At 38.5% G+C, this 13,412-nt stretch overlaps 1 protein-coding gene across 10 annotated transcripts in view; it reads right to left on the reverse strand.

Annotated features, from left to right (window-relative positions):
- BCAS3 (BCAS3 microtubule associated cell migration factor) overlaps nucleotides 1-13,412 on the reverse strand; it is a 576,449-nt gene that overhangs the window by 215,013 nt on the left and 348,024 nt on the right. Inside the window, exon 23 of one of the 10 annotated variants that reach the window (XM_081218980.1) lies at nucleotides 2,180-2,497. The exons of the other annotated variants lie outside the window; for them this stretch is intronic. Coding sequence (XP_081075106.1) covers nucleotides 2,481-2,497 — 17 coding nt within the window. The 3' untranslated portion in view covers nucleotides 2,180-2,480. Of the gene's footprint in view, nucleotides 1-2,179; nucleotides 2,498-13,412 lie in introns of those variants that run through there. 10 annotated transcript variants of the gene reach the window in all.

The following is a 13,412-nucleotide window of genomic DNA, read 5'->3' on the forward strand; positions in this document are numbered from 1 at the left end:
GGTGCCTTTGCTTCTTGCCAATAGGAGTCCATTGCCTCAACCTTCACCTATCAAAATACTACCTATTCCTCAAATTTTAGCTCAAATGGCTTTTTTTGTTTGTTTGTTTTTCACACAACTGTCTCTCATCGCCCCAGTTAGAACTCATCTTTCCCTTATTTGTACTCTAAGACGACTTGATCGGTCTTGTACTATGGTCACTAGAGTTTGATTTTTATCCCCTGAATTCCAAGTTTCTAAGGGTCAGGGAGCATACCCTTTTCATTTTTTGTACCCCTTAGAGCATGGAGCAGAGTGACTTTTAATCACACTGAACTGTGCTGCATATTTGATATCTAGGAAACCATCAGTAATAACATTTACATCTTTTCTGATAAGCAGTCCACACAAGGAATTCTTTGAGGGAAATTTCTTAACTGGCTCACCAACTCCTGGACTTTATGGTTTCTGCTACAAAGCCCCCACTGAGCCCATCTGATATGCGCACAGTACACAGAAAGAGCAGCCAATTCTCTCCTGACGGAATGAGTAAGAAACTGAAGAAGGAAGACACATGTGTAGGAGGAAATACCAAAACCACAACTATGGAAACAGTGTTTGTGAACCTCTTTCAGCCAGATCACAGACATCTTTAATTTCATCACACTTCCTTAAAAGGAGCAAGTTGGGAAATGGGGAAGGGAAAAAAATATCTTTATGCTTTTTTTTTCTTTTAAAATCTTCCAAATGTTTAGATTAGGCCATCTGTAACTCTAAGGAGAATAATGTATAATCTTTGAGAATGCACCTTACGTTTCTTGGCCTTTTGGCTAAGATCAAGTGAAGAATGCACCTAGACTTCAGAATTTCAACCACTAGCAATTAATACAAGGTACATGCTAGGGCAAAATAAAAGTAAATAAAAAATTAACAGTAAATCTTGTTGGTTATTCATTTTAAATGTAGCAGGAAATGCATATTCTATTACTTTTAAAATATAACCACGGGACTTCCCTGGTGGCGCAGTGGTTAAGAATCCACCTGCCAATGCAGGGGACATGGGTTTGAGTCTGGGACGATCCCACATGCCGCGGAGCAATTAAGCCCGTGTGCCACAACTACTGAGCCTGCCCACCACAACTACTGAAGCCCTCATGCCTAGAGCCTGTGCTCCGCAACACGAGAAGCTACCGCAATGAGAAGCCCGTGCACTGCAACGAAGAGTAGCCCCCACTCGCCGCAACTAGAGAGAGCCCGCGCACAGCAACGAAGACCCAATGCAGCCAAAAATAAATAAATAAATAAATAAAATAAAATATAACTACCCTCGGAGGAAATCTAAGAGTTAGTACTACAAACACACACATGCCAAAGCACATGTGCAGGCCCCAGTCCTTCCAAAACCACGGACACGTTTCCGTCCCCACCTCCCAGTTATAGTTCTAAAATGGCACTTGGGATTGACATACACACAGTGCTATATTTAAAACAGACAACTATGGGGCTTCCCTGGTGGTCCAGTGGTTAAGACTTCACCTTCCAATGCAGGGGTTGCAGGTTTGATCCCTGGTTGGGGAGCTAAGATCCCACATGCCTCGTGGCCAAAAAACCAAAACATAAAACAGAAGCAATATTGTAACAAATTCAATAAAGACTTAAAAATGGTCCACACCAAAAAAAAATCGTAATACAAATTAAAAAAATAACATAGATAACCATCAGGACCTACTGTATAGCACAGGGCACTCTGCTCAATATTATGTAACAATCTAAATGGGAAAAGAATTTGAAAAAGAATAGATACAAGTATATGTATAACTGAATCACTTTGCTGTACACCTGAAACTAACACAGCACTGCTAATCAGCTATACTCCAATATAAAATAAAAAGTCAAAAAGAAAAGAATAACTCTTGAAAATCCAAAAATAAAACTCATCTCTGTCTCCTTATAATTGAGTTGCTTTTTCCCTAGATCTAATAAATATAATGAACACACACGCAAAGGCAAAAAATGAGTTTAAATATAACTTGCCAAAGATAACAGCTAATTTAGGGTGGCATTTGAAATAAAGTCTCTCTCTCCTTTTTATGAATGTATTTCTGTGAAAATTTTACAACTTAATATTTTTATACTCATCATCATAATTAAAATATTATGAGTATGAAAAGTATTCCAAAACATTACATCTTCTTTTCTTTTTTTAAAAAAATTTTTGGCTGCATTGGGTCTGCTGCTGCACGTGGGCTTTCTCTAGTTGCGGTGAGCAGGGGCTACTCTTTGTTGCGGTGCACAGGCTTCTCATTGTGGTGGCTTCTTCTGTTGCAGAGCACGGGTTCTAGGTGTGAGGGCTTCAGTAGTTGTGGCACGTGGGCTCAGTAGCTTTGGCGCACGGACTTAGTTGCTCTGTGGCATGTGGGATCTTCCCGGATCGGGGCTCGAACCCGTGTCCCCTGCATTGGCAGGTGGATTCTTAACCACTGTGCCACCGGGGAAGTCCCCTAAAACACTACATCTTCTGAAAGCAATATCCCCAAAGAAGAAAAATTTTGTTACTTTTCTGCTGAATTCCTAAATATAGCTGTCATTTGGACCAAGAGCCAAAAATCAAATGTTATGGTAAAAAATCCTAGCATTTCAACAAAGCAAGACTCTTACTCTGACAACAATTCTTAAACACCTAAAACAATCAAATACACTACATTCTCCATTTCATTTCTCAATGTCTCAACATTGCCCCTAGATGGATAATTTATTTGATCACTATAATAATCAAGTCAACAGAAAAATGCAAAATTGCTTACTAGAAAATGTTTATAATTGTTGAAGTATATCCCGTACAGAGTAAGTTTGTTCTTCTACAAGTCACATAGCTGCAGTATAACAATAACCTATGCAATTGTACTGTGAAAGTAGATATTCCTACACTCTCCATATGTATTCAACACTGGTCATTTATTCAATCTCAGACTGGGCTCCCTTTACTCGATCTGAAACTGGGGCCTCTGACCCCTAAGATATTTACTGGGGTTAAGCTTAGATTTGTGGTTTTATCAAAGTGAAGACTTCTAAAGCTGTGCTGTCCAATCTGATTGTCACTAGACACAAATGGCTATTTAAATTTCAATGAATCATAATTAAATTTGAAATTCAGTTCCTTAGTTACATTCATCACCCCTCCAATGCTCAAAGGCTACACGTGGCTCTCATATTGGACAGCAAAGATCTAGCACTTTTCCATCAACACAGAAAGTTCTATTGTACAGTTCCATTCTAAGGATGACCAGTCTTATAGGTCATATTTGCTTTAGTGCCATGGCTTCAAGGCAAAGTGAAAGATAGAACTGATAATGCCACCTATCAAGTTTGTTCTTTTATTTCTAGGCTGAGAATCAAATCGTTATGATGTTTCAGATTAGAGTCCCCACCGCCTCAGGATCTAAAAACATGAAAGAAAAAACGTGATCCCTTGGCAGATTCAAAGAAAACAAACCAACCAAAACAACTACAACTACAACAAAACAAAAACTCTACCATGGTCCATGGAGCATATGGGCTGTTCTACCGATGAGAAACTCAGTGCTAAGCATTTTGGACAAAAAGAGTGCTCCCCTAATTTAAAAAATGCTCACATCTGCTATATACACATATTGTCCTTAGTAAGTACATGCATTTTCACCTAACCAAGAAGATAGGCTTCCTCTGGCTAGTAACTGGCTTGCGGAAGCAACATGGTCAAATGATACAAACAAAGGTTTTGAAACCACATAGGAGTAAAGTCCTGTATCCCTTTATACATGCTCACTAGTTACATGACTTTTGAGCAAGTTACTGAATCTCTCTGCATCTGAATTTGCCAAAAAAGAAAGAAGCAAAAATCAGGTCAACTTCCCAGGCTTGTTCAGTATTAAGAAGATAATGTATGTTTGGTATCAACTAGCACAGTATGTGACACAATGAGTTGCACCAGCAACTATTCTAGAAGACAAAAAAAAAAAAAAACATTCATTCACAGTACACAATAACAATGCCACTGGTAACAGATATTAGTAAACCAAATCTTTTTATTTAAAAACAGCTTTATTGAGCAATATCTGACTCATCATACAAATCACCCTTTTGAAGTGGAAAACTTCTCTAACATGGGAAAGGAAATAGTCACCCAAGCCCAGGAAGCACAGAGACTCCCATACAGGATAAACCCTAGGAAAAACACACCAAGACACATGTTCATCAAACTAACAAAAATTAAATTCAAAGAAAAATTATTAAAAGCAGCAAGGGAGAAACAAAAAATAACATACAAGGAATCCCCATAAGGTTATCAGCTGATTTTTTCAGTGGAAACTCTGCAGGCCAGAAGGGAGTGGCAGGATATACTTAAAGTGATGAAAGAGAAAAACCTAAAACCAAGATTACTCTACCCAGCAAGGATCATATTCAAATTTGATGCAGAAGTCAAAAGCTTTTCAGACAAACAAAAGCTAAGAGAATTCAGAACCACCAAACCAGCTCTCCAACACATGCTAAAGAAACTTCTCTAAGCAGAAAACACAACAGAAGAAAAAGACACACAAAACAAACCTAAAACAATTAAGAAAATGGTCATAGGAACATACATATCAATAATAACCTTGAATGTAAATGGATTAAATGCCCCAACCAAAAGACAGAGTGGCTGAATGGATACATAAACAAGACCCATATATATGCTGTCTATAAGAGACCCACTTCAGACCTAGGGACACGTACAGACTGAAAGTGAAGGGATGAAAAAAGATATTCCATGCAAATGGAAATCAAAAGAAAGCTGGAGCAGCAATACTTGTATCAGATAAAACAGACTTTAAAATAAAGACTGTTACAAGAGATAAGGAGGGACACTACATAATGACCAAAGGATCAATCCAAGAAGAAGATATAACAATTATAAATGTTTATGCACCCAACACAGGAGCACCTCAATAATACTAGGGGACTTTAACACACCACTTACACCAATGGACAGATCATCCAAACAGAAAATAAATAAGGAAACACAAGCTTTAAATGACAAAATAGACCAGATAGATCTAATTGGTATCTAAAGAACATTCCACCCAAAAGTGGCAGAATACTTTCTTCTCAAGTGAACATGGAACATTCTCCAGGATAGATCACATATTGGGTCACAAATCAAGCCTCGGAAAATTTAAGAAAATTGAAATCGTATCAAACATCCTTTCTGACCACAATGCTATGAGATTGGAAATCAATTACAGGAAAAAAACTGTAAAAAAGAAAAACAAACACATGGAAGCTAAACACTGTGCTACTAAATAACCAAGAGATCACTGAAGAAATCAAAGAAGAAATAAAAAAATACATAGAAACAAATGACAACAAAAACACGAAGACCCAAAACCTATGGGATGCAGCAAAAGCAGTTCTAAGAGGGAAGTTTATAGCAATTCAATCGTATCTCAAGAAACAAGAAAAATCTCAAGTAAACAATCTAACCCGACACTTAAAACAAGTAGAGAAAGAAGAACAAAGAAAACCCAAAGAAGGAAGGAAAGAAATCATAAAGATCAGAGCAGAAATAAATAAAATAGAAACAAAGGAAATAATAGCAAAGATCAATAAAACTAAAAGCTGGCTCTTTGAGAAGAAAGACAAAATTGATAAACCCTCAGCCAGACTCATCAAGAAAAAAAGGGAGAGGACGCAAATCAATAAAATTAGAAATGAAAAAAGGAGAAATCACAACCAACACTGCAGAAATACAATGGATTATAAGAGAATACTACAAACAACTATATGCCAATAAAATGGACAACCATGAAGAAATGGACAAATTCTTGGAAAGGTACAATTTTCCAAGACTGAACCAGGAAGAATTAGAAAATATAAACAGATCTATGACAAGTAATGAAATTGAAATCATAATTAAAAATCTTCCAACAAACAAAAGTCCAGGACCAGATGGCTTCACAGGCGAGTTCTACCAAACATTGAGAGAAGAGCTAACACGGATCTTTCTCAAACTCTTCCAAACAATGGCAGAGGCAGAAATACTCCCAAATTCATTCTATGAAGCCACCATCACCCTGATACCCAAACCAGAAAAAGATATCACAAAAAAAGAAAATTATAAACCAATTATCACTGATGAACATAGATGCAAAAATCCTGAACAAAACACTAGCAAACAGAATGCAACAGCACATTAAAAGGATCATACACCACGATCAAGTGGGATTTATCCCAGGGATGCAAGGATTCTTCAGTATATGCAAATCGATCAATATGCTACACCACATTAACAAATTAAGAAATAAAAACATATGATCATCTCAGTAGATGCAGAAAAAGCTTTTGACAAAATCCAACACCCATTTATGATAAAAACTCTCCACAAAATGGGCATAGAGGGAACCTACCTCAACGTAATAAAGGCCATATATGACAAACTCACAGCAAGCATCATACTCAATGGTGAAAAACTGAAAGCATTTCCACTAGGATCAGGAACAAGACAAGGATGTCCACTCTCGCCACTCTTATTCACTATAGTTTTGGAAGTCCTAGCCACAGCAATCAGAGAAGAAGAAGAAATTAAAGAAATACTAATTGGAAAAGAAGAAGTAAAACTGTCACTATTGGCCAATGACATGATACTATACATAGAAAATCCTAAATATGACACCAGAAAACTACTAGAACTAATCAGTGAATTTGGTAAGGTTGAAGGATACAACATTAATGCACACAAATCTCTGGCATTCCTATACACCAACAATAAAAGATCAGAAAGAGAAATTAAGGAAACACTCCCATTTACCCGTGCAACAAAAAGAATAAAATACCTAGGAATAAACCTGCCTAAGGAGGCAAAAGATTTGTACTCAGAAAACTGTAAAACACTGATGATAGAAATTAAAGATGACATAAACAGATGGAGAAATGTACTATGTTCTTGGATTGGAAGAATCAATATTGTGAAAATGACTATACTGCCCAAAGCAATCTACAGATTCAATGCAATCCCTATCAAACTACCAACGGCATTCTTCACAGAATTAGAAGAAAAAAATCTTACTATTTGTATGGAAACACAAAAGACTCTGAATAGCCAAACAATCTTGAGAAAGAAAAATGGAGTTGGAGGAATCAGGCCCCCCAACTTCAAACTATACCACAAAGCTACAGTAATCAAGACAGTATGGTACTGGCACAAAAACATAAATATAGATCAACGGTACAGGATAGAATGCCCAGAGAATTACCCACGCAAATACGGGCACCTAATTTACGACAAAGGAGGCAAGAACATACAATGGAGAAAAGACAGCCTCTTCAGTAAGTGGTGTGGGGAAAACTGGACAGCTACATGTAAAAGAATGAAATTAGAACACTAAACACCATACACAAAAATAAACTCCAAATGGATTAAAGACTTAAATGTAAGACCAGACACTATAAAACTTTTAGAGGAAAACATAGGAAAAACACTCTTTGACATAAACCACAGCAAGATCCTTTTTGACCCACTCCCTAGAGTAACAGAAATAAAAACAAAAATAAACAAATGGGACTTAATTAAACTTAAAAGCTTTTGCACAGCAAAGGAAACCATCAACAGGACAAAAAGACAGCTCTCAGAATGGGAGAAAATATTTGCAAGTGAAACAACAGACAAAGGATTAATCTCCAAAATATACAAACAGTTCATGCGGCTCAATATCAAAAAAACAAACAATCCAGTTAAAAAATGGGCGGAAGACCTAAATAGACATTTCACCAGAGAAGACATACAGATGGCCAAGAGGAACGTGAAAAGATGCTCAGGATCACTAATTATTAGTGAAATGCAAAGCAAAACTACAATAAGGTGTCACCTCACGCTGGTCAGAATAGCCATTATTAAAAAACCTAGAAACAAAAAATGCTGGAAAGGGTGTGGTGAAAAGGCAACCCTCCTACACTGCTGTTGGGAATGTAAATTGATACAACCCGTATTGAAAACAGAATGGAGGTTCCTTAAAAAACTAAAAATAGAACTACCATATGGGGAGTTCCCTGGTGGAACAGTGGTTAAGAATCCGCCTGCCAATGAAGGGGACACGGGTTTGAGCCCTGGGCCGGGAAAATCTCACATGCCGCAGAGCAACTAAGCCCATGTGCCACAACTACTGAGCCTGTGCTCTAGAGCCTGTGAGCCACAACTACTGAGACTGAATGCCACAAATACTGAAGCCCATGTGCCACAACTACTGAAGCCCGCATGCCTAGAGCCCTTGCTCCATAACGAAGAGCAGCCTCCGCTCACCGCAACCAGAGGAAGCCGGTGCGTGGCAACGAAGACCCAACACAGGCAAAAATTAATTAATTAATTTAAAATTATCTTTAAAAAAAAAGAACTGTCATATGACCCAGTAATCCCACTACTGGGCATATACCCTGAGAAAACCATAATTCAAAAAGAGACATGCACCGCAATGTTCACTGCAGCACTATTTACCATAGCCAGGACATGGAACCAACCTAAATGTCCATAGACAGATGAATGGATAAAGAAAACATGGCACACATATACAATGGAATATTACTCAGCCATAGAAAGAAACAAAATTGAGCTATTTGTAGTGAGGTGGATGGACCTAGAGTCTGTCATACAGAGTGAAGTAAGTCAGAAAGAGAAAAACAAATACCGTATGCTAATGTGTTTATATGGAATCTAAAAATATATACGTATATATATAGGTTATATTCTGTTGGACAATATATCCTTATAGCTTTTTTTTTTGAATTTTAGAATTTTATTTATTTTTTTATACAGCAGGCTCCTATTACTTATCCATTTTATACCTATTAGTGTATATACGTCAATATAGCCAATATTTTATAAAAACTATAAATGGAGCATAACCTTTAAAAATTGTGAATCACTATATTGTATACCAGTAACTTATATAATATTGCACAGCAACTATACTAATAAAAATTTTTATCCCAGAAAAAAAAATGGTACTGATGAACCTAGTTGCAGGGCAGGAATAAAGAGGTAGGCGTAGAGAATGGACTTGAGGACATGGGGTGGGAGGGCGAAGCTGGGGCGAGTAGCACCGACATACATCCACTACTGGACGTAAAATAGTTGGCTGGTGGGAAGCAGCCGCATAGCACAGGGAGATGGGCTCTGTGCTTTGCGATGACCTAGAGGGGTGGGATAGGGAGGCTGGGAGGGAGGCTCAAGAGGGAGGGGATATGGGGACACGTGTATGCATATGGGCAATTCGCTTTGCTGTGCAACAGAAACTAACACGGTATTGTGAAGCAATTATACTCCAGTAAAGATCTATTTTAAAAAAACAGCTTTATTGAGCAATATCTGACACATCATACAAATCATCCTTTTGAAGTGTACAATTAATTCAATGTGAATCAAGCCTTTTTAAAAAATTGATTCATTTTTGGCTGCGTTGGGTCTTCGTTGCTGCACGTGGGCTTTCTCTAGTTGAGGTGAGCAGGGACTCCTGTTCGTTGCAGTGTGCGGGCTTCTTATTGTGGTGGCTTCTTTTGTTGTGAAGCACAGGCTCTAGGCATGTGGGCTTCAGTAGTTGTGGCATGCGGGCTCAGTAGTTGTTGCTCGTGGGCTCTAGAGCGCAGGCTCAGTAGTTGTGGCGCATGGGCTTATTTGCTCCGCGGCACATGGGATCTTCCCGGACCACGGCTCGAACCCGTGTCCCCTGCATTGGCAGGCGGTTTCTTAACCACTGAGCCACCAGAGAAGCCCCTGAATCAAGTCTTTTAATACATAATTCAACATTACCCAGTACCCAGTGTGGGCTACTGACTATGTAAGGTTCTAGAGCAGTGGCTCTCAAATGGGGACAATTTTGCCCACCAGGGCACATTTGGCAATGTTTGGAGACATTTTTGATTTTCACGATGGGTGGAAGCTATTAGTATTTAATGGATAGAGGCCGGGGATGCTGCTAAACATCGTACAATGCACAGGACAGCTCCACAACAAAGAATTATCCAGTCCGAAATGCCAGTAGTGCTTAGGTTAAGAAACTTGTTCTTGGCATACAAAGATGAACAAGAGACAATATCTGTCTGCCCAAAGCTTATTGTCTGGTGAAAGACTGCAAGGTGGAAACAGCACAGGATGCTAGGGTTGCAGAGAGAAGAGGACGCTTAAGCCAAAAAATATTGGAAGACAAACAGGAATTTGCCAGGGGTACTCAGGATGGAAAGGAGTGATTTCATGTAGAGGGACTAATGTGGAAAAATACTGATATGCAGAAAGCATGCTGGAGTCTAAGAAGTTCCAAGAGTTCAGAATAGTTACAGCTCAGGAGAGAACAAGAGAATAGAAGATTACACAGGAGCCCGATCATCATGGTTTTGTATGTCATGCTAGGAAAGAACTTGGACTTGATCTTATAATCAGTGGTCAACAAACATTTTCTGTAATGAGCCAGATAGGAATATCTTTAGGCCATATGGTCTCTGTTACAACTACTCAACTCTGTGATCACAGTGAGGAGAAAGCAGCCATCGACAATCCGTAAGTGCATAAGGAATGTAGCTATGTTCCATTAAAACTTTACTTATGGGCACTGAAATTTGAATTGCATGTAATTTTCAGGGTTAATAAAATAGCCTTGTCCTTTTGATTTTTTTCAACCGTATAACTGTGAAAACCATTCTTTACCTGTGGGCTGTACACAAGCAGATGGTGACAGTACTTCGCCAAGCCCTGCTGTAGTGAATACACAGGACTTCAAGGTGACAAGTCAGCTGATTAGATAAAGAAATGAAGCGGGGCATTTTTCTTGAGATCTCTGGAAGGACTGGCCATCTTCTAGCCATTCCTGCTAAAGAACAAATGGACTAGGGCCTAAATTTTGTCAACAGCTTGCCTGTAGTACTTCAGTGAGGTGGTATGCTAATAACTAAAGGAAAGGAAAGCTCATTTTAGGCTACTGTGGTGAAATGACATTTACCTAATGCAGATATAGATTTCTTCATAATTAGTGGGCACTTGACACTAATGTAATCTGATTACTGCAGCAAAGTCATCTTTAAACGAACTCCCCAGTACTGACAGAGTATGTCCTTGAATTAAGCAAATTAGGGCTAAGTGACAAAAAGTACCAGCTATTAAGAAACAACTCCATATTTATAATCATCTGTTATAATGAAGAGAAGACCAAATACCTCATAGTATCAATATGAGAAGTATGACACAGGTCGCTTGACACATAGGTAAGGTGTTCTCACTGTCTTAGTCCTGATATTATCCCAATTCAAATTTTAGAAACTTCAAGCTACTGGAAACCTCTTACTTTTAATTTGGAACTATTTTCAAGAGAGAGGTCTGGTAACATGGATTCAAACTGTGAAGACAGTATGTCACTTTTACTCAATTTAAAAATGTTTTATTAAAAAATAAACTGTGTAAGAGAAAAGTACAAGAGTACTGATCTAGAGAAACATTTCTTTAAAAAACTTGTTTCTTCCTGATTCCAATTTTGTATGATTTACAATAGCCACAATGGTGTACTATTATAACTAAAGCCATTTCAAATCTAAACAACTGTCTTTTACATCTTTGATGTGGCTGACTCTTTATGAATAATTACGATCTTTCTTAGGGACAATAAACATATGTCAAAAGGATTGTTTTGAGGATTAATTGATCTGTTTGTAATTTAATTACATAGTGTCTGGTATACAGTATATGCTCCATCGAGGTTAGGTATCATTAAACACGAAATGTATTACAATCACTACTTCAACCTCTCTCTAAATGTTTCACCACGACAGAGTTCTCCCAATTTTAAAATACTTTTCAAAGAATTCAAGAATCGAAAGAACCTAGAAATTGCACGGTCCACCTCTCATATTATATAAATGGATTGACTGACTGAAGTCACACAGGGAGATGATATATCTTGGTATAAAGAGCAAGGGCTCTGCAGTTGAACATGCCTGATTTTGAGTCCTGGCTCCACCAGCTGAGTTAATTCGGCCAAACCCTCAATTTCCTAATTTATAAAAATGTGGATTAAATGAGATGATGCTCACAAAGTACTGAAGACAGTGACTAACATATTTTTTTTTTTTTTTTTTTTTTTGCGGTACACGGGCCTCTCACTGCTGTGGCCTCTCCCGTTGCGGAGCACAGGCTCCGGACGCGCAGGCCCAGCGGCCATGGCTCACGGGCCCAGCTGCTCCGCGGCATGTGGGATCTTCCCGGACCGGGGCACGAACCCACGTCCCCTGCATCGGCAGGCGGACTCTCAACCACTGCGCCACCAGGGAAGCCCCCTAACATATTTTTTTAATCAATAAATTTTCACTATTATTATTGATCTTAATTTTCCTACCATGAAATTATATTTCCTCTGTCCATCTTCTGAAGAAATGTGTGTAAACTGCTCCTGTATTTGTTCTGAACTTGACTCCTAGCTAACTATACTGACAGGCCACACCAGACTAAGGCAAACTATTTAAAATATTTATTTTCCAAATCCAGCAAACTCTACCTCTGCCTTTCTTTGTACGATTCCTTCGTTAGTATATACCTCAGCTTCAAATTATTTTAGTACGTCTTCCACTGCTTCAATTTCTCCAACTCCGCTCCATGGGTCCTGGGAACACATACGTAAAAACTGTGCTAAATATATCTGTGAAATGCTTTGTTAAAGATTACACAATAAGGAACAAAAGATGGTGTTTCTGGAGATTCCAAGCAGTTGTGGGCCAATGCACATCACAGAAAGCATCCTTCCAATTCATTTGCTAAAAAGGCTAAGGAAGTAATCTATTTCCTTTTCCCTGTTTTCTATCTGGTTTCTCTGATGTATTCCCAGGTACTCAAAGAAAGATTCAGATATCCATGAAATCTTAATATGCCTGTTTGAAGCCAGGAAAAATAAAGAACAGTACGCCAATATTGAAGACCAGGAAAAGTCCATCAGTACTTGAGGAGGAATTTTGTTCAGTCTTGGAAATTACTGAAAGAGTCTACTTCCATGGTAACTGGGGAAGAAAATGTCCAACGGTTTAAATTTACAGGCATTCCACTACCCTGAAGCATGCTCCTGAAGTGATCCTACAAACTTGGCAATTACTCTAACAGCCTAAGTCTTCATCTGTTGCCAGATGAGCTGCAGCAATTTTTGGCCTTGCCTTACAGCCCTTGCACTTGACATCATTTAGCCTAGACTCAGCCCTTGACCTTGCCTTTAGAGTTGGGGAAGAGTTCAGAGGGACCAAACCTCGATAGAAACAACCTAAGTGTGGAAGGTTTCACCCCAAGGCTTCTCTCAACGAGTGCTCTTTAATAGTTAACGTTGACCTTTAATCTCATATGTTTATCAGAATGGGATAACTGAAAACTCTCCCTTCTATCTAAGAAACATTAAGCTCATAAT

This window comes from Mesoplodon bidens (genome assembly GCF_964165515.1).
Source record: "Mesoplodon bidens genome assembly, chromosome: 19".
Classification (NCBI taxonomy): Eukaryota; Metazoa; Chordata; class Mammalia; order Artiodactyla; family Ziphiidae; genus Mesoplodon; species Mesoplodon bidens.